Source organism: Alternaria alternata (assembly GCF_001642055.1).
Source record: "Alternaria alternata strain SRC1lrK2f unplaced genomic scaffold CC77scaffold_24, whole genome shotgun sequence".
Lineage (NCBI taxonomy): Eukaryota > Fungi > Ascomycota > Dothideomycetes > Pleosporales > Pleosporaceae > Alternaria > Alternaria alternata.
In genome coordinates this window covers 227,560-253,601 of record NW_017306213.1, presented here as the reverse complement: position 1 = coordinate 253,601, position 26,042 = coordinate 227,560, and the positions used below count along the sequence as shown (strand labels likewise).

The 26,042-nt window shown below is 53.5% G+C and overlaps 12 protein-coding genes across 12 annotated transcripts; 6 read left to right on the top strand and 6 right to left on the bottom strand.

The window, feature by feature from the left end:
• The first annotated feature begins 396 nt into the window (after positions 1-396).
• CC77DRAFT_435485 (hypothetical protein) lies at positions 397-1,383 on the top strand. Its single transcript, XM_018531668.1, has one exon. The coding sequence runs from the start codon at positions 500-502 to the stop codon at positions 1,031-1,033; it is 534 nt and encodes a 177-aa protein (XP_018381152.1). The 5' UTR covers positions 397-499; the 3' UTR covers positions 1,034-1,383.
• CC77DRAFT_435378 (MFS general substrate transporter) lies at positions 1,156-3,393 on the top strand. The gene is made up of 5 exons (XM_018531667.1): positions 1,156-1,353; positions 1,402-1,711; positions 1,763-1,821; positions 1,875-1,914; positions 1,968-3,393. The coding sequence occupies exons 1-5, from the start codon at positions 1,278-1,280 to the stop codon at positions 3,154-3,156; spliced, it is 1,674 nt and encodes a 557-aa protein (XP_018381151.1). The 5' UTR covers positions 1,156-1,277; the 3' UTR covers positions 3,157-3,393.
• A 552-nt stretch (positions 3,394-3,945) lies between these two features.
• CC77DRAFT_435182 (hypothetical protein) lies at positions 3,946-4,426 on the bottom strand. The gene has a single exon (XM_018531665.1). It carries the CDS (start codon positions 4,323-4,325, stop codon positions 4,035-4,037), a length of 291 nt encoding a protein of 96 aa, XP_018381150.1. The 5' UTR covers positions 4,326-4,426; the 3' UTR covers positions 3,946-4,034.
• Positions 4,427-8,150, top strand: CC77DRAFT_435193 (hypothetical protein). Its single transcript, XM_018531666.1, has 5 exons — positions 4,427-4,792; positions 4,855-6,088; positions 6,219-6,858; positions 6,904-6,956; positions 7,031-8,150. Exons 1-5 carry the CDS (start codon positions 4,527-4,529, stop codon positions 7,892-7,894), a joined length of 3,057 nt encoding a protein of 1,018 aa, XP_018381149.1. The 5' UTR covers positions 4,427-4,526; the 3' UTR covers positions 7,895-8,150.
• A 1,292-nt stretch (positions 8,151-9,442) lies between these two features.
• Positions 9,443-10,442, bottom strand: CC77DRAFT_1098882 (60S ribosomal protein L7; the record flags this gene model as incomplete). Its single annotated transcript, XM_018529969.1, has 4 exons — positions 9,443-9,989; positions 10,039-10,205; positions 10,271-10,379; positions 10,429-10,442. 4 exons carry the CDS (start codon positions 10,440-10,442, stop codon positions 9,530-9,532), a joined length of 750 nt encoding a protein of 249 aa, XP_018381148.1. The 3' UTR covers positions 9,443-9,529.
• A 169-nt stretch (positions 10,443-10,611) lies between these two features.
• CC77DRAFT_998680 (cytosine-5--methyltransferase NCL1) lies at positions 10,612-13,468 on the top strand. Its single transcript, XM_018536539.1, has 2 exons — positions 10,612-10,697; positions 10,752-13,468. Exons 1-2 carry the CDS (start codon positions 10,677-10,679, stop codon positions 13,242-13,244), a joined length of 2,514 nt encoding a protein of 837 aa, XP_018381147.1. The 5' UTR covers positions 10,612-10,676; the 3' UTR covers positions 13,245-13,468.
• A 141-nt stretch (positions 13,469-13,609) lies between these two features.
• Positions 13,610-15,175, bottom strand: CC77DRAFT_945897 (zf-C3HC-domain-containing protein; the record flags this gene model as incomplete). The annotated part of the gene is made up of 2 exons (XM_018535049.1): positions 13,610-14,343; positions 14,479-15,175. The coding sequence occupies 2 exons, from the start codon at positions 15,173-15,175 to the stop codon at positions 13,610-13,612; spliced, it is 1,431 nt and encodes a 476-aa protein (XP_018381146.1).
• A 358-nt stretch (positions 15,176-15,533) lies between these two features.
• CC77DRAFT_1024668 (3(2),5-bisphosphate nucleotidase HAL2) lies at positions 15,534-17,003 on the top strand. The gene has a single exon (XM_018525922.1). The coding sequence runs from the start codon at positions 15,585-15,587 to the stop codon at positions 16,839-16,841; it is 1,257 nt and encodes a 418-aa protein (XP_018381145.1). The 5' UTR covers positions 15,534-15,584; the 3' UTR covers positions 16,842-17,003.
• Positions 17,004-17,228: 225 nt separating this feature from the next.
• Positions 17,229-20,979, bottom strand: CC77DRAFT_434934 (hypothetical protein). The gene is made up of 2 exons (XM_018531662.1): positions 18,109-20,979; positions 17,229-18,056 (listed from the first exon to the last, which is right to left on the bottom strand). The coding sequence occupies exons 1-2, from the start codon at positions 20,536-20,538 to the stop codon at positions 17,319-17,321; spliced, it is 3,168 nt and encodes a 1,055-aa protein (XP_018381144.1). The 5' UTR covers positions 20,539-20,979; the 3' UTR covers positions 17,229-17,318.
• On the bottom strand, positions 20,980-23,833 carry CC77DRAFT_434971 (hypothetical protein). Its single transcript, XM_018531664.1, has 3 exons — positions 23,435-23,833; positions 23,069-23,379; positions 20,980-23,023 (listed from the first exon to the last, which is right to left on the bottom strand). Exons 1-3 carry the CDS (start codon positions 23,508-23,510, stop codon positions 21,422-21,424), a joined length of 1,989 nt encoding a protein of 662 aa, XP_018381143.1. The 5' UTR covers positions 23,511-23,833; the 3' UTR covers positions 20,980-21,421.
• CC77DRAFT_1024667 (hypothetical protein) lies at positions 23,766-24,705 on the top strand (the record flags this gene model as incomplete). The annotated part of the gene is made up of 2 exons (XM_018525921.1): positions 23,766-24,279; positions 24,330-24,705. Coding segments are annotated over exons 1-2 (460 nt in total), but the record flags the coding sequence as incomplete, so codon positions are not given.
• A 109-nt stretch (positions 24,706-24,814) lies between these two features.
• Positions 24,815-25,983, bottom strand: CC77DRAFT_434969 (hypothetical protein). The gene is made up of 3 exons (XM_018531663.1): positions 25,835-25,983; positions 25,392-25,787; positions 24,815-25,333 (listed from the first exon to the last, which is right to left on the bottom strand). The coding sequence occupies exons 1-3, from the start codon at positions 25,848-25,850 to the stop codon at positions 25,146-25,148; spliced, it is 600 nt and encodes a 199-aa protein (XP_018381141.1). The 5' UTR covers positions 25,851-25,983; the 3' UTR covers positions 24,815-25,145.
• Positions 25,984-26,042: the final 59 nt, after the last annotated feature.

Below are 26,042 nucleotides of genomic sequence, written 5' to 3'. Positions count from 1 at the left end.
CTGACGACAACCCGGATCGTCATGTATTGCAACAAAGCGACTCCGTCTAATGCAGACTGCCGCGTGACCGGTTGTTGTGCAGTTACCCAATGGCATACGGTACACCGCTATTTTTTGGGGGTTTGTCGGAGCAATCAAGGTATGATGCCATGACAGATGCTGCTCATCATCAATGACAGCGAGGGCCATAGCGAGGGCCCCAGCATCGTGGTCCGAGCTGCTTCTCGAAATTCTGCGGCGAATCTTCTGACTCGCCTCATGTCAAAAGTCTGACCGCGGCGGTGTTCTGGTGCCCCTGAACTGGGCGCTGCGAAAATTAGCATCGCCTTGTGTTCTACACCATAGCCGGCACGGCGTCCTATTTGTCGGCGGGGCACCGGCCACTGGGCCGCTCTGTCCGTTTAGGAATGAGGACACGGCCAGCTACGGCCGGCATGTCGTTCACAGAGCGACAGGGTCTCCCCTGCTGTGGCTCGAATCAGGGCGCTAGTGCCTGTGAATGTCGGTAGAAGCATGCGGGCTCCTAGCGCCGAGGATTTGGGTCCCGGGGAGTCGGGTTGCTCTGTTGATCCTGTTCCTCTTACGAGCCACGTCCAACGCTCTTGCAACTCTCCCTGGTCCGCCTTACTCGGTTCCTTCTAGCTCGTCCAATGTCATGGATTCCGCCCAACCCGGACCGGTTTGTTCGATGAGCAGAAAGCTTCCCCAGCCCAGCCCTGGCCCACTCTCAGGGGTTTGCATTCGCTTTCGCATGCTCACACAGAGCCCGTCCGGTGACATGGAGTCACAAAAAACAGAGCTAGGTACAGCTCGGCTGCCAGCACTGCACATTCCGGTCGCTTATCGACAGACGGTGGGCTGTTTCGTAGCAACGATGGCATCACGGATCCGCTACTCATTTTACATTTGCTGGTCCCTCCGCTGTCCCTATCCGCCCACACTACGTATCCATACCCACTGGCATCACCGCTTGTTCTCCGTTTCTTCCCCGCCGCCACAATCCTTGCTCATCCCAGCGGTCTATCCGTTTTGAGGACGCCACTTAAATCTTGCTGCTCCTTATATACCTTGTGACGCTCGCGTCCTTTGCAAACTGACTCTGACCTCTGAGCCCTGGAGGTACTAATCTGTCGCAAACTCGCACATGTCTTATTTGTCTCAATCGACTCACACTCTACTTGACATCTACCACATTCAGTCATAGTGCTTGACATTCCTCTTCGACTACCTGCACACCTACACACTCGACCTTCACATTCGACTTCCATACTACCACCATGGCTCGGTATGGCGTGGCAGCTGCCGCGGGCAGCGACAGAACACCATTCCCAACTCGACAAATGGCCGTACTTGGTGAGCATCACACAGTTGATGGCTCGTAGCCGTTACTAACGACAGCAGCGTTATGCCGGATATGCGAACCAATCGCTTTCATGTCGATATTTCCGTACGCCTACTTCATGGTCGAATCATTCATGACCGGACAAAGCACCGCCCAGATCTCCATGTACACCGGCATGGTCACCTCCTCTTTCGCATTCATGGAGTGCATCAGTGGCATTTTTTGGGGCCGACTTAGTGACCGGGTAGGACGGAAGAAGGTGCTCTTAGGAGGTCTTTTTGGTACGGGGCTGAGCATGTTGCTGTTCGGCTTCTCTCAGAGCCTACCAATGGCATTGATCGCGCGGGCTCTCGGGGGTTTGCTCAACGGGTGAGGTCATAGTGTGATCTAGCGTACGAGCCTCGCTAACCTTATATGCAGGAACATCGGCGTTCTCCAGACCACCGTCGCTGAGCTTGTAACGGATGAGCGACATCAGCGTGAGTTTTGCCATAACTCTAATTATACGCCGCGCGAGACTGACTTTTGATAGCGCGCGCTTATTCCATCATGCCTTTTGTTTGGTGCCTTGGGTAAGAAATTACCGAACACGTTCCGAATTGTCCATGCTGACCGCTTTTTGTAGCACCATCATTGGCGGAGCGCTTGGCGGCTTGCTCGCTCGTCCCGCCAACGTAATGCCGTTTTTCCAGGACACCATCTTTGAGACGTACCCGTTTCTTCTTCCAAACCTGGTCTGCACTGGATTCGTGGTTCTTGGCCTTACCGTCGGCATCCTCTTCTTGGAAGAGACGCACGAGGACCGCAAATACGACCAGGATAGGGGACGCGAAGCGGGGCAATGGCTCCTGCGCAAAGTTTGGAAGCGAGAGGCAGAGGCAACATTCGACGACAAGGATGCTTCGCTTGACGAGATGCGATCGATGCTCAGCGACCATGACCACAACGTGCAGGCCTACCGAAGCACTGACAGCTCGCCTACCCTGTGCAGCACGCGAACTTCCATTTCAGAGGTACCTGAGTTCGAATTGGACAAGCAGCTTGCACCAGCGCCAACCTTCCGACAAGCATTCACCAAGCAAGTGATTCTGAATGTGGTGTGCTACGGCATTCTCGCTTTCCACACCATCTCTCTCGAGCAACTCCTCCCAATTCTCATGTCCAAGGATGTACCAGCCAAGGGTTCCCAGCACCTCCCATTCCGCTTCGAGGGTGGCTTCGGGTGGTCAACCCAAACCACTGGAGCATTCCTCGCTGCGCAAGGTTTCCTCCAGATGTTCGCTCAGGTCATCTTGTTCCCATGGGTCAGCAAGAAGCTCGGCAGCCTTCGCACTTTCTGGATTACTCTAGCCTGCTACCCGGTTCTCTACCTCCTTGCCCCTTACCTGGCTGTCCTTCCTGAAAGCCTGCGCATTCCCGGACTCGCAGCTCTGCTCATCGCCAAGGTTACCTTCCAGTCGCTCTCCTACCCATCCCTGGCCATCATCCTCGCAAACTCATCTCCATCCAAGAAGGTCCTCGGCACGCTGAACGGAGTTGCAATGTCTTCTGCTAGCATCTCCCGCGGCTTTGGTCCTACCGTATCAGGTGCCGTGGACAGCTTGGGCACCTCGCTCCACATGTCTGGCCTTGCATGGTGGACTATCGCCGCTGTTGCTCTTCTTGGCTGGCTGCCTGGATTTGCTCTCCAGGAGAGCAAGCGATCGGCCTTCACTGCACAAGAAGACGAAGAGGCTCTCATCGACTCCGACTCTGACGCAGAGTCTGTCATCACTCTCACCCCGGACGAAATCGAAATCGTCCTCTCAAAATAGATACACGCAATCACGACCAAAAACAGTAACGACGCATCTCGACTTGCAGGATTCGGCACAGACCACCTGCCTGGCGTCGACGCGCTGGCAGCGACCTTTCCTTTCACAACATAATTTCGGATTATAGAGACACTTTTTGCGGGATGAGATGAGTTCATCACCCGCCGGCGCATCATTATGGGTGCGATTTAGCGACATTGTTTACAGGGCGGCATTTTGGGACAAGACTTTGGTCATTATTTATTAGAAGGGAAAGCTCGATTGTATCGGAGACCAGCAATGGTCGTCCACGAGCCGGCGTTTGTTCAAGAACAGAATACCCCAGTAGTTATTAGTTTCCTTGCTACATTGTATGTTAGATTAGGGTGCCCGAGCACAAATTCATGACTTGGATGATTTCTCAAACACACGATCCCACAAAAGAAGTTTGTTTTGCCATGTGCGTTGTGAGGAGTGCATTAGCTGGTATTGAGTCAGAGCAAGACTGCAGCGGTGAGTTTGATGCTTGTCGGGACCCAGGATAGAGACCGCATTACCCGGATGCCGCAAAACAGGTGTAATGGTATGCATTGCCGATGTGGTCCCTTGTATGTTACGGATGCTTCCTTTTTGCTTCTACACGTGCTTGGATCGGTGTGCCTCATGCACGTGGTGGAGCAACGGGCATCGCGAGTCAGTGACGGGCCAAGACGTGGATTAGGACGCCTTGCATTCCGGCTTTTACCATGAAACGATACATCACGAGGTCATGTTCGGCATATGGATCACTGCGTGGTGACGAATGTCCCATGTACCGCTTGTGGTTGTTGGTATCGAAGGATGGCGACGGATGCTTGCCGAAGCCGAGGCAGTCTAGTCATGTTGCAGCTGGTATGTAATCAGCACGACAGCCGTTTGCGCAGGCGTTGTCGTGATTGCAGGGCCAAAACGCGAGAGCGAGGAAGAAGTGAGCAGGACATGCTGTTCATATTGACTGTGAATGCACCCCATACTACATACTTAGCAGAGTAAAAGTCCGCCCACATGGCGAGCATGACGTGCAGCAGCAGCACCCACACTCCGCCCACGCCTATCTTACGCTGTAGAGATAAGGCCCGTAGCCGACCTGCTAGCCATCCACGAGCGGGCGAGCAGCGACTTTCGGCTGCGTTGGGGATCATGGAAGACATGCTCCTCGTGCAATCGCATCCCACAGCCCTATCTACGTCGCCTGTTGCGGTTGCTGACGCCTTAATTCAGAGTGCGGGGGGAGTAAGAAGATTGTCGGCCACCCGTCCTGAGCTCTTCAGAGCTGCTTCGGAGAATAGACGCCTTACGTGCGCGAGCTTCACTAGCCCGAACCCTGCCCGACTTTCTTGCCATGCGCCCTGATGAGCGGCCTCAAGCGCTCTTTGGACGAGTCGTCTCATGACGGGGACAAAGCCTCGCCTTCGGACTCGTCCGTGTCGACCGCGAAGCCTACATCGCCCGCCGCGCCCTCGTCGTCGAGCTCCTTCCGCAACGTGAGCGCCTGCAACCGCTGCCGACTGCGCAAGAACCGATGCGACCAGCGCCTGCCCTCGTGCGCCTCCTGCGACAAGGCCGGCGTTAAGTGTGTGGGCTACGATCCCATCACCAAGCGTGAGATTCCGCGCAGGTATGAAGTTTGGAGGGGAGCTGTCGCGAGTCGCCTCGGCACAGGACTGACCAGTGCAACAGCTATGTCTTCTACTGCGAAACCCGAATCGCATACCTCGAAAACCTCCTGCGGGAGAATTCCATCCCCTTCCAGGACGCCGAAGACTTCAATCCAGCCTTTGTGTCCAATGGCGGCTCCGTCACACCACGACCCATATCCGCCGCACCGCCGCCTCGCAATGGCAACATCAACCCCACCGCCGCCCAGGCCAAGGAGGAGAGCGACAAGTACGATCGCGAGAAGCTTACCAAGCTCGTGTCAAACATTGGCATGGTCTCGGTGCAAGGCGCCAGTGACCCGAGATATCTGGGCTCAACATCTGGCATATCCTTTGCACGCGTAGTGTTTGCTGCCGTCAAGAGCTCTGTATCCGGCTCTTCTTCTGAGCGCGGGAGCAATCGGGGAGCCAAAGCGGCGACCAATGTCGTGGACAGCGGCACCTCGATGCGCGACTCCTTCTTTGGACTCCAGACCAAACCCACCATAAGGCAGGCGCCCTTCCCGGACCGGGAGCTTGGTTCGCGCCTTGTTGAGCTGTACTTTGAGCACGCAAACCCACAAATCCCAATCTTGCATCGGGGCGAGTTCATGGTAATGTTTGAGCGTGTGTACGCTTCGGGTGAACGGCATCGTACTTCACGAGAGTCATACATGCTCAACATTGTGTTTGCCATAGGCGCTGGCATCATCTTGGGCAGCTCCGACTCTGAGGGCTCGCCGACGTCGGATCATGGCCGCTCACCAACAAAGTCACGGTCATCACCACCCAGCAGCAAGAAGCGGCGACTTGCAGGCCACCAGCATCAGCCCGAGGAGTACCATGCGTCCGCAATCGTGCATCTGGAGAACTTCCTGGGTTCCTCACCCGCTGCGGACCGTCCCGACGGCTTCGGCGGCGGCCTTGAAGAACTACAAGCTGTGCTACTGCTCGCAGGGTTTGCTCTGCTGAGACCCGTCGCCCCTGGCTTGTGGTACATTGTCGGTGTTGCCGTCCGTCTTGGAGTGGACCTAGGGTTGCATTACGAGGACGGTGTGGGTATCGACGGGGCGGGTGCGGAAGACCAAACCGCCGGAACCACGTTCTTCAAGTCCGAAGGCAACGGGAATACGACAGCTGCCAGCGGTGGGAACCCTTCCAAAATAGACGCCAAGGAAAGAGGTCGCAGACAGTGGGTCAGGGACCTGCGGAGACGCCTGTGGTGGTGTGTCTACTCGCTGGACCGGCTAGTAAGCACGTGTGTTGGCAGACCTTTTGTAAGTACAGTCTCCATTCTCGTATGGTGCTACCGATCATGTTGGTGACGATCCCGCATGTATGCTACGGCAATTTTGCCAAGAGCTCAATCGTGATATAGAATACTCGGAAAGACTAACAGGCAAATAGGGTATCACAGACCAGATTGTGACTACCGAGTTTCCTTCGCTTCTCGATGATCGCTATATCACCAAAGAAGGATTCCTGGAACCGCCAGTGCACCAGGAAAAGCCCACGTACAAGATTGTAGCCCATCACTACTTCCGGCTGAGACTACTGCAGTCTGAAATTCTGCAAGTCCTACAGCACCGGCAGGCACAGCAGGCAAGAGCAAGCGGTGCAAACCGAAGCAATGAGTTTATGCACACAAAATTGCCTTCACCCTTCCTGATCAATTTTGAGTCTTTCCGCGCATGGCGCGTGGACATCGACAGGCGATTACTGGAATGGAAAGACTCGGCGCCAACACAGATGGACGCTGGTGTGCAGTTTTCACCGCTGTTCCTAGAGCTCAATTATTGGCAAGCATTGATCATGCTGTACCGGCAGAGTCTGGTCGTCCCCTCTGGTCTGCAAGAAGAACTGGGCAACACTGGCTCCGATATGGGAAGCCCCTCAATGAGTAATCTTGAGGAACGTGAAGACGAAGACCTGGTTTTCCTCAAGGTAGCCGAAGCTGGCCAGAAGGTTCTGAAGCTGTACCGACAACTGCATCGCGTGCACCTTGTCAACTACACCTTCCTCGCAACCCATCACCTTTTCATGGCTGGTAAGTTAAATCTTCACCGGAACTCAACAGCGCTAACATGCGCAGGCATCTCATTCCTCTATGCAGTGTGGCATAGCGTCCACGTACGCAGTTTATTGGTATGTATATTCGACCCTGTTGTATAACCGTGGCTTCACGTAACTGGTGTAATATGAAAATCTAACTAATGCAGTCCCTTGACGACGTCGACTTTACCGTCCTTGCCGCAACATCCGTACTGGGTGACCTCGTCGACAAGTGTCCGCCAGCAGAAGCATGCCGCGACGCATTCGATCGGATGAGTAAAGCCACCATTCAGATGTGCATGTCCACGACAGGCTTTGGACCTCAGGCTCTGCGGTCACTCCCGCAAGCACAGCAGTACCCAACACAGACTTCACCGACCACTGCATACAGATCTGCAGCCGATACCGATGCCAGGTCAGATACTGAAATGCAAGGTTATGGAGCAAGGAATACAGGCGGCTTCTTTAGCCACCAACAGCAGCAGCAGCAGCAACAGCGTCGACCAGTGCCACGCTTCGACATGAACCTCAAGGATCTTTTCTCAGATGACGAGACAGACAAACGGTCTTTCAGCCGCGTGAGCAACCAGGTCAACGCCATGCGGCCCCCTCCTGCACCAATGAAAACCGAACAACAAATGCAGCCCTTCACAGCCGACTTGAAAATTTCCCCACAACTCCGCAGTACCCACCAACAACAGAACAGCTTCTTCGCTGCAAGTCCAAATATGACTAGCCCGAACCAACAAAACGCCTTCTCCACCACACCACCTGCCAACCCACCCATGCCCTCACCATACCAGATTAGCAACCAGGTGCCTTACAACAGCTTTGCGCAGAATGTCACGTCCAGTTATCCCGATCTAGGTTTCTCAGACTTGGATTTCTTGGATAGCTTCCCCGTGCAGGGTGCAAGTAGCGGGACAGATGCAGGCAGCGGTGGAGTACAAGACATAGGGATTGGGTTCGGAATGGGCTTTGGTGATGGGACACATGATTGGAGTGATGTAAGTTGCTGTCTCAACATATGAGAGACAATATGCTAACGAAACTTTCTAGGGTAATGGATTGGACCTTTTCGACGGATTCTTCTTCGGACCTGGAGGTACTGGCGGTACGGGTATGTGAAAGCAGGTGTTATAGCTACCGGCACCGCTCTTGGTGTATGCTTGCGACGATTGATGAACATGGAGGAAAAGTACCGCCACCATGTGTACGATGTATCTGACTTGATGTAATCGAGTAAAAGGATACCAGGTAGCTGCCTTTGCCACTTTGCGGCGCAGCCGGAAGTGTGGGGGCAGCGTCGTGGGGTATGATAGGGCGCCCTACCTAAGCGGAAGGCGGCGGTCTCCGATGGATACCTAGTCTTTATCAAAAGACATCGACGGATCTCTGTATATTGTATGATAGACGTCTTGTGCTCGAAGAAGAGTATATTCTGTGAGCGATTCCAATGCAGTCGTTACCTGTGCTCAAATTCAAGGTTCTAGTCACAGGTTTGAGGGTGCGAGTCCGCGATTGTGTCCATACGATTACTTCTTCCTATACTCTCCATTGGAATCAATACTAATCGCACACTGATCTCAACGAAAAGCTTTAGCCATACCTTTCCCGAAGCATGAGAGAGTGATGTTTCCTTCCCCTCTTCTGCTCACGCCCAATTCAATATTCACCACAACGACACCGACAGACGATTCAATACACAATATGACTTCCACTCGATCCAGAACTACTATTCACGTAATCGTCGGCGAATATACTTACGATGCTGCTTGCAGCCTCACCTGACCGGAGATGCGCGGGTATCAAAGAAACTCTATCCATAGGGCTTTGTTCTCTCCAGGCTACCCTTGTCCTGCGCCCAAACCATAAGCCCTTCCAATCCATCCCCATCCCTTCCATTTGAACCCATGTCGCGCAGAATCGTTCGATCTCCTAGTTGACATAGTATTCCATCCATGTTGAGAATAAGTCAGCTCAGCTTGGGCCCGATATCATCAGGGCATGCGGTTGACTCACCCATTCACGTATAATCTTGGATCTGCACCTTCCATGGTGTAATCCACAACACTCCATCCGCTTCATACACGCTCATTACATCAAATTACTGCTGTCCATTCAAAACCACAATACCACACTTCACTAAGGCGAAACTATATTCATCAAACCTTGTCGAGAAGCTCTCGAATCCACCAAAACAGCAATGTGTCTCTACCTGGTCGTTCACTACGGACCAAATCCCTTGTCACTTAAGCGTATCTTCTCACGTCGGGCCCCTGATGCAGATGAACAACGTATGTCTGAATGGCGAGTAGAGCGCCTAAGTCTAGATCGCTTGCGGGAGCTTTGGCATTTGAGATGTAGGAGTCAGGAGGATTTAATCAAGGTGGAGAAAGACGATGATTTTGACATGGGATACTGATATAAATAGTCAAGTGCATACATTCACTCATTATCGGCATGGATTGCAGGGGACAAAGTGGAATGAACTTTTTGAATTCTTCCTCCAGCTGATGTGCAGAAGATTGTCTAAGCTAACCAGAGCATGTGGCTCGGCCTGCCCTCCATCCTCTGTCGAGGAGTGGGCGACCAGTAGTCGTGATCTTCATGGTATCGTTTTGAAGCTAACCGTTACTCCACCCATTGAACAAAAGCACAACAGCTTAGTTCATCTGCCTGACGAGCTGGTTGATGAACTCCTCGCGGTTACCAAGGTCACCACCCTCGATGAAGTGCTTGAACTTGCGGGTACGGAAACCGCCAGTGGGGGAAGAGAGCTTGAAGGGCCAGAGGAAGTTGGAGACGGCCTTGAAGTTGGGGCCGACGGTGTAGATCTCGTGGATGATGTCCTCAATGCAGGTGATACCGAACTTGCCGAGGTTGGCCTCGATGAGCTCGTTGTCGGTGATCGGCAGGCGCTGCTTGTTGACCTTTCCGTAACCGCGCTTGTAGACAAGCTCGCGGACGGTCTTCAAGTTGGGGTATCCGTAAGCGACGAAAGGCTCGACGATCTTCAGCATCTCGCTGGTGGCCTTGGTGAGGCGGACGAAGACACCGTTGTTGATCTGGAGAAGACGGAGGAGCTGGAGGGTCTTGCGCTTCTTGGGGTCGATCTTGTTGATACTACGCGAGTTAGAATGGATTTTGAACCGCCTTGAAAAATTTGACATACCCCTTGATACGGACAACAAAGGCAAGGCGGGACTCAGCGGGGACGAAGAGAGAGTTGTCGCGCTTCGCGGCACGCTTGGCCTCGATGACATCGCGCTGGGCCTTTGCGTACTCCTGGGTGTACTTGGCGGCGCGCTCCTTGATGACCTCGCGCTTCTGCTTGCTGGCCTAAGAAATCTTAGCCAACTGTGATACTCCTATCTGCTTGCGCAGGTTCTGGGAGACTGTTATACCTCACGCTTCTTCTTCAACTCAGCGGCCTGAGAGTCGCTGGTCTTCTGGTGGGCCTTCTGCTTCTTGAGCACCGACTCGGGGACAGCGATGTCATTCTGGGTGGGGACGCTGGATGAATTAGCACGACTGCAATGAATTGACACAGCGGTATACTCACGATGAGCGGGCCATTTTGCTGGTGGTTAGTATCCTTGTTGTTGTCGGAAGCTGGAGGAACAAAGTTCGGCTGGCCAGCACGAAATTCATGTGCGGGCGCTAGTGCGCCGCCAAGACAGAACGCAGCGCTAATGCCCCGCTCTATTGGCCCGCTCGTCGAAGCTATCGACATTTTCCTGAGAGCTACCAACTTGCGACAGCTGCTGCAGGTTTACAAATTTCAAGTTTTACATATACCTACTCGCAGCAATGGGACGAGGTGGAGGTCGCGTGAGTAGACACTGCATGCGCCACACATGTACAACGCCCACTGACTTTGCATAGGGCGGTGGTCGCAAAGCATTTCGCGGCAAGGGTAAAGGTCGCGGCGGTGGCGGTGGTGGTGGAGGACGCGATACTCGCTCAGAGCCATGGTCCACCATCGAGCGCAAGAATGAGCTCTTCGAGAGCTACTACAAAATGGGAGGCTTCTTGGAAGAAGCAGAGTTCGAGGAGATGTGGAAGGCGCTCCAAACCGACCTGCCCAATAGTTTCCGCTTTACTGGCACCAAGTCCGATGCTCTCGCAGTGCGCGAAATCTTTAAGCAGCGCTATGTCCCCGCCATCGCATCCACGCGCTTCGAAGGCAAGCCAGTGTCGCCTCCCGAGGCTGTGGAGGCCTTCCCTGACGAGCTCGTGTGGCACATGAAGACGCACAAGAAGGTCATTCGACGACATGCGCCCTTTGCCGATTTCCAGAAATTCCTCGTCGCCGAAGCGGCATCAGGAAACATCAGCAGACAGGAAGTTGTCAGCATGATCCCGCCACATTTCCTCGATGTGAAGCCAGGAATGGTGGTCCTCGATATGTGCGCAGCACCGGGAAGCAAGTCGGCGCAGTTGGCTGAGATGATCCACGGCGACGAAGAGGAGCGCGTACAGCGGGTAGCGAACGGCGAGTCCGTTGACCTTACCCAAGACGGTGACTACAGCGACGGCGGACGTTCAACAGGTCTCCTCATTGCGAACGACTCTGACTACAAGCGTGCCGGCATGTTGGTCCACCAAGTCAAACGTCTCAACTTCCCCAACCTCATTGTCACGCAACACGACGCCTCAATTTTCCCTTCGATCGAACTACCCAGCGACGGCAACAAGAAGCAGTACCTGAAGTACGACAGGATATTGGCTGATGTGCCCTGCTCTGGTGACGGCACAGCCCGTAAGAACCCGAACGTATGGCAGAAGTGGAGCCCCAGGGATGGTCTTGGCCTACATGGTCTCCAGCTACGCATCCTGTTCCGAGGTCTCCAGATGCTGAAGAAGGGTGGCCGTATGGTTTACTCTACTTGCAGTCTGAACCCTGTCGAGAACGAAGCTGTCGTTGCAGCAGCTATTGAGGCTTGCGGAGGAAACTCCAAGGTCCGACTAGTAGACTGCTCAGATCATCTGCCAAACCTAAAGCGAAAGCCGGGCCTCAACTCGTGGAAGGTGCTCGACACATCCTCAGTAACCGCTGCAGGAGAGAAGACTGCTCATATGTTCACCAACTGGGAGGCATACCAGAAGGCAAGGGCCAAGTACGAGACCGAGGAGCCAGAACGCCAGTTCTCCACCAAGGTCACTCCCGGATGTTTCCCGCCTGTGCCAACGTCTGAAGAGGAGCGCATCCCTCTCGAACACTGCATCCGTGTCTACCCACATTTGCAAGACACTGGCGGTTTCTTCATTGCCATTCTTGAGAAGCTGGACGACATCAAGATTGCGCAAGTACAGAACCCAGAGAACGCAGCCAAGGCCCAAAGGTCACACGACATTGCTGAGACGACTACCGACTCCTCGATCCCAACCCCTGATGGCAATGTGGTCGAGGCAGATGCTACTAAAGGAGAGTCTGCGGATGCCTCTGATGCGGCTCCGTTGAAGCGTAAGCTGGAGGAGTCTGAAGACGCTGAAGCGCCCAAGAAGGCCAAGACCGAGGAAGCAGCAGCAACACCAGACGCCAAACCCGCAACCAACGGCTTGGCTGCCCGTTTGAAGCCAGAGAACCAGTCCCAAGCCAAGGAGTACTTTGAGTACCTTCCCTCTGATGACCCAACTATCGCCAACATCATGGACTTCTTCGGCATCGACGATCGCTTCCCACGCGACCGCTTCATGGTCAAGAACAAGGAAGGTCTTTCCCTCAACAAGATTTACTACACCTCCGACCTCGCAAAGACCATTCTTTCGCTGAACAAGGACCGTGGCATGAAGTTCATTCATTGCGGTGTTGTGATGTTCGTTTCGCACAAGATCAAGGACCAGGATCGTACTCAAGCGCCATGGAGGCTGCAGAATGAGGGTATCCGTATCCTTGAGCCATGGGCTAAGAAGCGGATAGTCAAGCTGGAGAAGAAGGAGACGTTGCACCAACTCATCCGAGAGATGTTCCCCAAGCTGCCAAAGGAGGGCGACACCGGTCTGGGTGAGGTCGGCGAGCAGCTCCAGCCAATGGACGTCGGTTGCTGCTTTATCCGTGTTGAGAAGGATGAAGAGCAGGGCATCCCATTCCGCATGGTACTGCCACTCTGGAGACATCCCGGCAGCGCCAACCTCATGGTCGACAAGGACGACCGCAAGGCCATGCTGCTTAGATTGTTCAATGAGAAGGATACCGAGATCATCAACCACGTTGCGGACAAGGCCAAGGCGGAGCAGAAGGCCCTCGAAGCTGAGGAAGCGGCTGAAGACGGTGTCAGTGATGGCGAGCAAGCCACTGAGGCCATGGTGGCTGAAGAGGAAGAGGGAGTTGCGAAAGTCGATGAGGAGGACGTGAAAATGGAAGAGGGTGCCTAGGCGTCATCATCCCTCAAAAGTCACTGGGACACTTTCGGCTTTTGCCCATGATCTATGGTCTGCATCTGGGTTGGCGTTTTGTTATTTTTATTTATCATCTGGAGCATAGCTGCTTAGTCTATCACGCATACCTACGTGTGAATGTCATGATGCAATAGTTCAACACCTTGTTATCTCGCTGGTCTCATGATGCACATCTCTCGAATCACTACCTCCAATAGTTTTCATTACAAGGGTATATCAATACAACCGTAGAGGCGCCCAGCGACAAAATATTGTGTCCCATAAATCATACCTAGAGAAATAAGAAGATAACCCGACAACACCGTTCATCCAAGACGATACCGACTCCGAAGAAAGCCTGCCTAAGACTTCTCCTTGTCAGCCTTTGTCATAACACTTTTCCCGCTCTTGGTGCTCTTCCCACTCTTCGTACTCTTCAAACTCTTCTTACTGGCACTGCGCTTCAATTTCGCCTTGAGCTTACTCCACTTCTCGCGCAGACCACCATCTTCATCGTCGTCGTGGTCTTTGGGTCTCTCGACGCTATCCATACTGCCACGCGGATACTCGAGCTCACTGCCCACATCGATGCTATCGTTGTTCCTAGCATGTTGCTTTCTAGGTGTTTGTTTAAGTGGGGAGTGAATACCGGCGGCAATATCTCTGTTACGACCGAGTAGCATGAATTCGAGGGTTTGCCAGGCGGGCATGTTGGCGATAGGACCGTCTTTTGAGTTTGCTTGGACATCTGGGTTCTTCCAGGGGCAGTGTTCGCGGTGGGATTCGAGAAGGTTGAGGCGCAGACTTTCAATGGGCACGTCTAGTTTCTTGCTCATTTCCTTGAGGCGCGTGGCGGAGGAGAGCCAGAGACCCAGGCGCTGGAAGCAGTGGTTGCATACAGCGAGGGATATGCGGGATTCTGAGACGCCGGTCCAGCCAAAGAGGGCAAAGACAAATGCCACGATGTCGCTGGGCGACAGAGGTGGTTCGGTGCCTGCTGAAGTGAAGAAGGATGATGGTATGCGTTCAAGGATGTGGTGTATGGATGGTTCGGGGTATGTGATGTGTTCGAGGAGGGGAAGGTCGGCGGATATGGCTTTGAGAAAGCGGTACCGATCCAGCAATTCAGCTGAGCTCTTCGTCCGCGATGCGATAGGGATATGATAGATGTCTTCTGTTCATGTTGTTAGTTGTGTGACTACTACACGCGCATACTTTATCGTACCTTGACAGCCGCGCTTCCTCCACAAGCAGTCATCCGCATGTCCTTCGGTGATGAGGTCCTTGTATCTGTCTACCAAAGCCTCGTCGATATCAAAGGCCAGGTCCTCGCTCATCTCGAGCTCCTTGCCGTTAGCATCTTTACGCTTTGGCCTCAACTTGACCGCAACACGATTTTCACATCCACCTTTGCAAGCCACTGTATTCCAGATATCGCAGCTCCAGCCCCGCTTTGCCCATTCAACCTCGTTGATGGCATCCGGCTTGGTAGTCCACTTCCGCACATCTGCAAACGTCTTCAGTCTCTCGAGGAAGTGGTCTTGGCTATATGGCTGGAAGTTTGGTGCTTTGCGCGGCGTAGAGGCTTTCGGGGTTGAGGTTTTTGGCGTTACCAAGGTCTTGCCCACAACTTTGATGGTGCCTTCTCTTCGTGGGGTCATGAGCTGTTCCTTGAGCTGTCGGATGCGCTCTTGACCTTCGGATATACCCCTCTGACGCTCCATGCTCAGGTTTGCGCTGCGCGGGCGCTTGCTCGGGTGTTCAGGGCTGCCTGTCTCGGAAAGCGCCGAGAGCGAAGCGGTAGAAGCATTCGACTCTTGCAGAGTGCTCGCGAGGGAAGTAGTCGAGTTGCTTGCCGTGAGGTTGTCGAGGAGCTTATGGAACTTGCGCTTTGTGGTCGCAAGCGCGGGCTGCTCTGCCGAAGCCATTCTGTCGGAGTGAGGATAGTGCGCTGTGATGCGGATCTATGGGCGGAATAATCCGAGTTTGATTCTGAGATGCGCGCGTCGGTGAGGATGTCTTTGTGTCGATCTTTGTTTACTGTCGCGTAAGTCGGATGCACAGCTCGGTTATCCGCTCAGCTTCGGATGCATGCGTCGAAAACGATACGACAAGACTTCTGCTTCGTAAGACAAGACAGCGGTCTCGAATGTCTGTGCATCAAGACGAGTCGAAAGCCGTTGGTGTTGTTGCTATGGCGTCCAGGCCAGGACGAAAGCAGTAACCTCCGCCCGCAGCGCACAGGCCAGCCCTTGATGGATGATGGGTTGCGTCAATCCACCCGGCTGCAGAACCCCACCAAAGAAACGAGGGGCTGAAGATTGTTAGTGTTAGCCCATGCCCGCCCAAATTGCGCCATCAAGATTCTTCTTGCTAGCATTCGTCATCCTGGCTATCTCCATCTTCAACCCATCGTTGCTTTCTCGTAGTGTTGCTCGTCTCTCTCAACTGAAACACCACATCTACCCGTCGACCGCACTTCATCCATCACAACACTTGTATACGAATTCGAATCGAAGCATACACACAATGGCCTACGAGAAGGAATTGGAGATCGCTCTCCTGGCTGTTCAGCGAGCGTCCATCCTTACAAAATCGGTTTACTCGAGCCACTCCAAAGGCACGCTATCCAAGAGCGACTCCTCCCCTGTCACAATCGGCGACTTCGGCGCGCAAGCCCTGATCATCGCATCGATAAAGCATGCTTTCCCTGAGGACGAAGTTGTTGGCGAGGAGGATGCCAACGACCTGCGCAAGAACGACTCGCTCCGTGATCTTGTCTGGGATCTGGTACAAGCAGCGAAGCTAAAGGACAGCTCTGCCGAAGAGAAGATTGGTGGACCCATCAAGAGCGCAGATGCTATGCTGTCAGCGCTTGATCAGGGAAACAGCGAGGGCGGCAGGAAGGGCAGGATCTGGGCACTTGACCCCATCGACGGCACAAAGGGATTCCTGCGTGGTGGACAATACGCTGTCTGCTTGGGTCTACTCGTAGACGGTGTACCTACCGTAGGTGTCATCGGCTGCCCCAACCTCCCAGTCGACGACCAGGCTCCCCTCACCACCACTACCGGACAAGACGCAGATGACAAGGAGGGCAAGGGCGTGCTGTTCGGTGCCGTGAAGGGACAGGGTGCTACAAGCCGACCGCTGAGCAAGGGTGCTCTCACAGAAGCAAAGGCCATCAAGATGAAGCCCCTCTCAGATGTCACCCAAGCCACATTCTGCGAATCTGTAGAAGCCGGCCACTCATCACAAGGCGACAACGCTGCCATCGCATCAAAGCTCGGCATCACCAAGCCTTCAGTTCGCATGGACTCGCAAGCCAAGTACTGCTCCATTGCCCGTGGAGCCGGTGACTTGTACCTCAGACTGCCAGTCAGCAAGACATACCAAGAGAAGATCTGGGATCACGCTGCCGGTGTGGTCCTCGTTCAGGAGGCAGGTGGTGAGGTCAGCGATGCGTACGGCAAGCCTCTTGACTTTGGCCTTGGAAGGACACTCAGGGAGAACAAGGGTGTGGTAGCTGCGCCAAAGGATGCGTTTGCAGAGGTTATCAAGGTTGTCAAGGAGGTTTTGAGCGCTAAGGAATAGATAATGTGATAGTCTAAGCAATGATACACATGTCTTTACACCAGATCATGCAGCTATCTCATGCAAGGAAATGAGACAAGCATTCTTCAGAGCAGTCAACAGAGGGCTGACTGAAGGAGAAAGATTGGCTATAATACAGACAAGTTCAAACGATTGAATTGAATCAAGACCAAATTCTAGAATGAACAGCAAGGATGAACGCCAAAATGCGGAACGCAAAAGAATACAGGTTTCCCATGTTCGCCTACTCCTACTCCAATATTCCCGTATGCCCACCAAGCCGTAGCTGTTTCCCATTTCACCGTATTTTCCTTGGGTATCACCTGCTTTAGATCCCGCCTCCTTAGAGACTGTAGATCCCTAACCTTACTCCTTAAAGTCAATTTAATGTTTCTTTGTAGGACTTGCATCCAAAGAGATTTTTATGCTATCTTGTTGAAATGAGCAGTATTTGCGTCGCGTCTGCGTGGTCTAGTCTCATGCCGTGATGGTGGTTGTGGGTGTAAGAATACCTCCAACCAGAGTATCATCACCGGACTCGTCTACAAAGGTGCTTTCAGCGCCCGCGTCAAGGTCGTCGGTATCTATGTCCGCCTCGGCACCGGTGTCGTTGACCTCGTCAGACTCTTCTCCGTTGTCATCGTGTATGTGTTCAGGCTCGACTTCTACCGGCACATGTAGTATGTGAGCACTCATGCCGGGCACAGGAGTTAGGTGCATCTGAGCTAGGCCCTGCTGAAGTGCTTCGACATCCTCATTGACGTCTTCAGTCATCTCGACGTTGTTTTCTTCATCGTCGGAATGGTCATAAGCGGCATGGTAGGGCGAAGGTCCAGATGCACTAATCGTCGTCAAGTTCGCAGGCTCTTCCATGACACCAAATTCTGTTGTTACAGTAATAGAGTCTGGGCTCGGAATGGGCAAGTCGTGCGTGAACGATGCGGAGGAGCCGTCTATGGTCGGGTTGCCGGTGCTCTCATCGTATACTGTTGTGAAAAACTCGAACATTGCTCCAGCCAACTCATCTGCCATTCCGCGCTCTTCCTTGTCTTTCCTCTGCTTGGCTATCGCACGGAGCTGTTCCTCTTTCTTCTGTTTAATCTCTGCCTCAAGCCGACATTTCGCGCGAACATTGGGTTTGTGTGTGCACGTCGGACAGTGATAGTTGACAGTGCAGAACGTGCATGTGCAAGCTGGGTTCGAGGACGCGCATTGCTGAAAGGTGTGTTAGTGAACAGATGAGAAGAGATGTTGGGAATAGACTTACATCACAGACAAGAACTGCACACTCCGAGCATTCCTTCAGAATTCCCGGACACTGTGGTCGGTTGTCTCCTGCAGGCCTTGGGTACTGACAGAAATACGCACCACAACCACTCCACTGCACAGGATGCCGTGGATTGCAGGGCAATGGAAGTGGGTTCATGATTGCATGGTTAACCGGGACACGTTGAGAATTCGGCGACCAAGCATTAGTGGGTCGGCCGCGAACGCCAGATACACTGAAAGAGCGTGGACGTCCGGTGCTGATAGGAACAAAAGAGAGCGAGGTTGCAAGCTGGAAAGGTTCGGGGTTTGAGATGGAATTGAAGGACGTTGTGGCCGACATATCGACTGACGAGTGTTGAGGAGCAACCATGATCTGTGACTGAGACATGGGTGTTTCGGAAGATTCAGATTCATTGTCACCAGTGGAGTAGAAATCTAGATGGGATGACGATGCTGTAGGTGTGCGTTCGGGATCCGGTGTGCTGGCCCTGTTTGGATTGAACTCTGGTATAACAAGACGCTGTGGCGGCTCGTTATGCGATCGTACGTGCTCTCGCTCGGTATGCAAATCCCGATAGCCACACTTGCGGACCTTTAGCGCTCTGAAATCATGCTCTTTGCAAATGGGGTTCTTGCATGCCCGGCATGACACTTTCCAGCGGAAGCTTCGGTAACAGTCGTTGCATAGACCTCTCGGACATGTTTGCTGTTGCAAATCAAGCGAGTCCTGCTTCAAGTACGACAGGATATCAACATCCTCCCCAAGCACGTACTCATACAGGCCGTTGTTCTTCAACTCGCGGACGTAGTCAACAGGCCGAAGCGTGTTGCTGAAGTCCGGATCTTCAAACTCCTTCGTCCGCGGTAATGGTGCTGCGCGTATCTTATCAGCGCCTCTGCCGCCTAATCCGGTGCCTAGCACAGCAATGCCGCCACCACCAGAAAAGATAGGCTCCAGGCAACACCAATGCATGTTTAGTTTTGGTGGCTCTCGATTCGCTGGAGGTACTGGCATTCCGTTGTTCCCGCCGTCTTCGGAATCAGATGAGTCGTCGTCCTGTGCGCTCTCATTCATGAGATTTGGTGATCGGGTGGCACCAGGGGCCCACCAGAAGCGATTCTGGTCAGCCTTCTCTTCTTGACTCCTGTCCTCCAATGGTGCAGAAGACCCCGATGCGTGTCCAAGTGTGCCGCCCAATGTGCTGCTGTTGCCGAAAGCCAGGTTTGCAAAATGCCGTGTCTTCACGCGTTTTCTCGGTATCGGTCTGTTGAAAGCGCAACTTGCACAAAGCGTCTTCCGGCAACCCATGCAGTGCATGCGGACACTGCACGACTCGCATCGCTCCAGAATAGTGTCATTACATTGCGCACATTTGACCTCTTCAACAAACGCAGTGTGGCTCCTTCGCTCGTGTACTGGAACATGCTTGCCTTCTCCTGCGGAGTTCCCACCCTCTGGGCCGAGCGGCTCGCCGTCCTCGCCTGTTTCAGCAATCTCCCATAGTCTGCCATCGTGTTCGCCCAACTTTGTCGTGCCTTCCACAGGACCGATGCGATTGCTTGATCGCCATAATCTATCAAAGGGTACCCAGACTTCCATGTTCTGCGGTCCTGCTCTTCCTGCGTGGTAGTCCTTCCTCCGGTTGCACCTGCCGCCTGGTGTCGGACACCATGCTGTATCTGTCCAAATTCCTAATTGGTGGCAGATCTCGATGAGCTGGTGTGTGGGGTCGGAATCGGAGTCTCTCCGAATAAGGGAGGAGGGGAGATAGGGCCGTCGGCGGTGGTGACGACAACGGTAGGTGTATAGGCTCTTCAGAGCGAGGTCCCTCTGCATCCATGGCGCGTCCTTTAATGTGTATGGCTCCAGGAAGGGGACAATGTGATACTTGATGGAGACATTCTTGCAGCCTCGTACGGACAGATGCTGGAGGGTGTCGATCCGCGGGGCAAGGACGCTCCCGACCAGCGCAATTCCTGTCACGGCCGTGTTGCAGAGGTCCAGGCTGGTCAATCGTGTGCCATTTGGCGATATGATCTGCTTCAGCAGTGCGTCGAACGAGTAGGCCTTGGACTGGCGTTCCCTGTTCTCGGGCGTCTCATTGCCTGGCGAGCCCACTGCAACGGCGGGCTGAGGCAATCGAAAGGACAGCGTCTTCCACGCGAGCGGATACCTTTGCAGGAACTGGCGCAAATGACGTGATGTGTGGTAGAGTTCGAGGAGGGTGACGGTGGAGATCTGGGCGAGGAAGGATTCAAGGACAGGCGGGTAGGAGGTGATGATTGATTCGAACAGACTGAGGGCGGCTCCCGAATTTACGGCGTCGTTCCGCGTTGTCGTCTCGGTGTGCGTCGTCGGCGGGTTGGGGGCATCGCGGGTGGTGCAGGCCCAGAAGTCGCCCTGGCTGCCGTGGTGTTGCGTGCTCATGCTTCGCGGATTGCTGGCGAGAGTGAAGGTGTCTGCACAATCACGGCCGGGGAGGAGAGAGGAGCGACATGCACGGGTGGAGCGCGTTGAGTCGTGTCGCGCAAGCGAAGGTGGTCGTGTGAGATGGCTTGGCCAGCCGTCAGTCGCAAGTCAGGGTTCTTGGGCTTGGGCCAAGGATGAAGGCGATCCGTTGGCCGTCTCCGGGCGATCTTTCTGGCCTCACCGATAGCCAGGCGCGACTAGAACTCCCACTTCACTCTGATATTCGGCTTACGCTGCCGATACTCTCATCACAGACGCGAAACTTGACATGCCAAGCTGAGACTTTGATAGATACGCATTCGGCCCTCCTCATGCTGGTACCGGCGCCAATCAGCCTATCAGCCAGCGGCACATTGCAGTCCCTCCCTCAGCCTTGCCGCCGCAACCCTCTGCCAACTCAACACGGTGCATCACCTGGCGACACTAGTGCGCTTTGCTTTTGCTTGTTGGTAGACTTGATCTTTCAATTCGATTCGCCTGTGCGCGATACTAATCACACCATCCGCGCTTGTTGTGCGACTGCTACTGAAACGCCTTTACCCCGCTGTCCAGCCTGTGCCCATTCGCCACCCCTAGGGATATCATTGTTGAAGGAAACAAACGCAGAAACCGACAATATTACATAGGATACGCTAAAGGTGAATCAACCAGTGCGCCGGAGACAACTTTAAACAAAATCATTGGCCCATTTAACCGTGCATCCAATGTTCTCCAACAAAAAGAAAGGGTCGCAGGGACCTTGTGCGCTACTGAATGCACACGCAGGGCGGTATCCGGAGCCCTGGGATGAGAGTGGTTTATATCCGGATTAAACAATACCTCAAGCGAAATGAACACCATCCTAGAACACCCAGTTGCCCTGGGTATCGCGGTCTTCAAGACCGTCAAATAGGACAATATCCCATTGATCTGACTCGTCGTCAGCCGGCGGCCACAAAGAGTTGTCGATGAACGAAAACACTGGAAGATGTTGCCCCGTAGCAGTGGCGTTCAACAGCTTGCCTGCATCAGAGTCGATGTCGAATACTGGCCGTATGGGCAGCTTCATAAACTCCAACTCCACTGTTCCGAAGAACGGTATTGTATGGCGTACTTTGCCAACGGGCTGTTTGCTCGGGTCTAGGGACGAGAGGATCTTCTTAAGCACCACAGCACTGCGCGCCGCGATCCTTTCGCGTGGGCTTGCGCTGGCCAGCTTTTCCATCTCGCCGATAAGACGGCAGATCATAGCAAAATCTGTTCCTTTGGTCTTCTTCACCTCGCTCTTCTCCTTTGTGCCCAGCTCGATGACGATGTCGAGTGTGAGAGTGACGGCGGCAATGAACACTCCGATCTCGGCGAAACGACAGCAGGCTTGTGTGATATTTGAGTTGCGAAGGGCAAACCATCTCATCAAGACGTTTCGGCAGGCCTGTAACGCGGTGACCTTGGAGTAATCATATCGGTTGTCCAGATGTGCTCTGAGTAGATAAGGCAAATGGATGAATATCTTCATCTCAAAGTGCCAGACTTGCACCATCAGTCGTTCCAAAGTAGCAAATGACTCTGGTGATCTTGCCGTAGACGGGATGTTTGGCACCTCCCAAAAGTCCTTGGGCATCTCCTTCATGCATAACTCCAGCTGTTCGTCCAGTGCCAGCGCCGCTGAGTATGCTTGGGGTGAGACATCGCGATCAAGCTCTGCCACTTGTCTCGTCATGTAATTGAGTTTCGAACGATGGATTAGATGTGCATCGGCATCTGTCGCAATTGGATAGTCATCCGCGCCGAACGGCAGGCGGAGATGTAGTCCCAGATACCGATCAAGGTCGACGAAGGAGCGCCAGATCGATTTTGCATTCGTGACCGCCGGGATTGCCGGGTTAAGATCCTCTTGCGCGATAATGCGTTGGAACCCCATCAGGTGGGCCAGGCTAAGACCGCGGCGCACAACGAGCCATGACTGCCGCAGTGAAGCACTGTTCATGTGAAAAAGAGCCAAGAGCAACAGCGTCTCGAGTCCATGCAGAGTCATCATCTGTTCATCTGAGGAAGTTACAAGTGATGTTACCGTTGAAACATAGTTTTGCATCGTTGCGTCTAAATTCCACATGCTCGAGAGTCGCGAACAGTCGAACTCTGGTGGGAGAGAGTTGATACAAATCGCCAAATGTAAAAGCGTGCGCGCCACGATAATGGTTCGCTCTTGTGCAACGGCTTGCATGTCCAGAGCATACGACTGCAAGTCCTTGTGGACATAGATTTCCTTGGAAGCCCGGTAGATGCCTTCTAGGATCATCCACCCATTAGACGATTCGAAGATGATGTCTGCATCATGTTGTGAGGGTAGTAGGGCTGCCAGTGTTCGATGGTTTCTGTCATAGCCTGCAGGCTGCCCTTTGGTCCCCGGTTTGTCGACCAAGGTACGGATAGAAGGCGCTGACGTCCATGTATATGCTCCGAGCTGGCAACATTAGTGCAAGCGATATGCGGGAACAATGCTGCTTACAATACCGTCGCCCAGTGAGGAGATGCTGTACGCGTCACTTCGGTATCCGGACATATCCGGTTTGCTTTCTTTCTCACTAGAGCCCGAGGCAGTGAGGGTAGGACTGCGCGGCGCAGTATTGACTGCGGCTGTGGTGGCATTTTTACGACACACGAATCTCTCAAATAACTGCTCGAGTTTGCACAGCCTTTCTTGGATGTGTTTCGAGCATGGGTTTACTTCGTCTACCCGATCCGGTCCTGGGTTGTCCATACTTGTGCGAGGGCTGATTGTCGCTGGGCTAACATCGACTTGAACCTTGGGTTTTTTGCCTGTAGTATGTTTAGCATTTATAATTGAGCGTACATGAATGGGTTGTGATCTCACATTCCCAGCATGCCCGGCGAAGACTCTTGGAGGGTCTCTTCTTGGAAGTGTTACTCGCGTTGCTTAATGAATCCATGTTACTCTTAACGACACCAAATAATAGACGCGATGTAGTTGACGGAGACCCGAATTCCTGTCACGGAACCATACCAAATAAGGGCGGCCATGTTACTTTCATAGTGGGGTGAAGGTGTTGCGATGGCAATTGCTGATGTGGAGCTGACTCCTCGGGGCGGCGGCCGGGATTCGTCCGTAACGGAGGCCGAGCATTACTCTAGTTTACTAAGTCATATAGTTCCGGGAATGTGCAACGGCTTCTTCGGCTCGTACAAAAGCATGGCCACCTCAGTAAGCGCGGTTTTTCTTAATGTCTAGAAATCCCTCGTTGTTGAGAGTCTCGAGGTGTTCTGATCTCCTTTCGTTGTTCTGAAGGCTCGTCCGGCGATGGAGTTAGGGAATTGGAATTACTGAGACACCACCGGCAGGAAAGATGCCCCGGCGGAGGTAATCCACAGGGCGACCAGTGCTTATGCGGCCAATCTCCGCGGTGTAGGAGGTCACATAAACAAAGCCACCCGCGATGTTGACAAACCTCTCGGACACGGATACTTTGTCACCAACATGTCCTTCAAGATCGTAATTTCTGGTGTCACTGGTCGCATCGGTGCGCATGTATTGCATCACGCGCTACGAAATCCACTCGTATCGACGGTTATCGCATTGTCACGACGGCCCCCACCCGGGATCGAGACGCACGCTAAGCTCGAGGTAGTGCTGCTTGAGGACTTTACAAAATACCCCGATGATGTGCTTGCGAAGCTGTCCGGAGCAGACGGGTGCATCTGGTACCCAGCCACTCGCGTCTTTTCGCGCCATAGTTACTAATGTTGTCAAGGTGTATGACAACGACTGCTGGTAATCCTGTGTTAGAATTAGAGTATCCCAAGGCGTTCGCTGAGGCGTTTGCATCGACAATGCCAGTCGGCGCAAAGCCCTTTCGGTATTTACACTTGTCAGGTGGCATGGTTGAACGCGATCAAGACAGGTCATTATGGATGAAAGGCTCCATGCGCAAGACCAAAGTAGGCGATTCTTTTCGTTCTATAGACCACGCGCGTATATTGCAGATAGAATGATCCGAAACAAGCTGCCAAAGTGCTGACTTTGCAAAGGGCCGGGGCGAAGTTCAGATGGTCGACTTTGCAAAGACCCACGAGAACTGGATCACGATCGTAGCTCGACCAGGCATGGTCGTACAGAGAGGTAGTATTATTGGTGAAGCTTCGATGATGGTTGCAGGCTCCTCTGGCTCTTTCATTCGATATGACGAGCTTGCGCTTGCACTCATCAATGCGGTCATGCATGGCAGTGAGGAGCTCTTACTCCCTGCGGCGCTCGTGCAGCAAGGCCAGCAGTTGGTGCAGGGGGGTCGGTAAAGAACCCACTCGGTCAAGGACCCATTTGGTCAAGATGGAGGGCAGGCATGGTGGGGAAGATATGTCAGATTCCATTCGATCCACGAGCTGGCGGCGAAGGCGTGGCGCCAAACCATTGCCCAGTGCTGAGCCTCTAGATATGTTTCGCAATAAGTCTCAATATCCGGTACGATCCGTTTATGCGCCTGATCGATGATGGTCCATCCATGCTCATCCGCTAGATGTTGGTATACCCTAATTCCGATGCTTTGTGATGGCGCCAAAGCGGAACATTCTCAGGCGTACATATCATCATAGTCTTCTTCTTCATCGTCCACAGGCGGCGGTGGCGGTTGCTTCTTCTTCAAAAGTTCTTTGCGATCCAGAGGGCATGTTGAGTTCAGCTTAAGCCAAGGACCTATGCAGTCCAGATCGAAGCGATGATCCTCGTGGCACGGCAGCTGGACAACGAGGGGATATTTGTCTATGCATGTACCAATTAGCCGAGCTCCTCGTTCGCTTCACTGAGGCACGCGACTTACCTTCAAGGAATGGGTTCACACAGATGGGACATGTATCGGAAGGCTTCAGCGCTTTCTTCGGTACCCGCTCCAGTTCATCCAAGAAGCTGTTGGGCACACCCTTCAACTCTGTGGGCGGATCGTCGGCATTGGCGCGGAGTACCTCAATCATGTTTGCCAACAGATCCCCATGTTCGTTGCTCTCGTCCGCTGGTCGTCCGCGCATAGTCTCAAAAGCGTTGGCAAGCAAGCGGAATGCCGCCGTCATGTTTTCGGGCTGCGGTAGAGCATTGGCATTTGTGTGAGCGTGGGGATCCGACGTGTCAACCAGTTCAAGCTGAGAAAAGAACGTCGACAGGTCTGGTCGACGTGAGGGTTGTCGCGACTTGTCGTCCTCTGTGGAGATGTTGTGTTCGACTGTCTGCGTCAGTCTTTGCACGGCGCCTGTGTTTACCCGCAATTACCTTCGTAGCCAGACATGGTGGCGATTTGTCAGTGTTAGGTTGGGATTTGCGTGTCGGCCGCTGTCGTTGCCAGCTGAATTTATGAAGCTACGCGGAGTAAACGCGTCACAGCAGCCTACAGCCCAACGACACGGAGAGGGCGACTGACCCCTCAGTTGTGGCGCAGGTGGCGTTGGGCCGCATTCGCCTTAGCCCTCACTAGCCACAC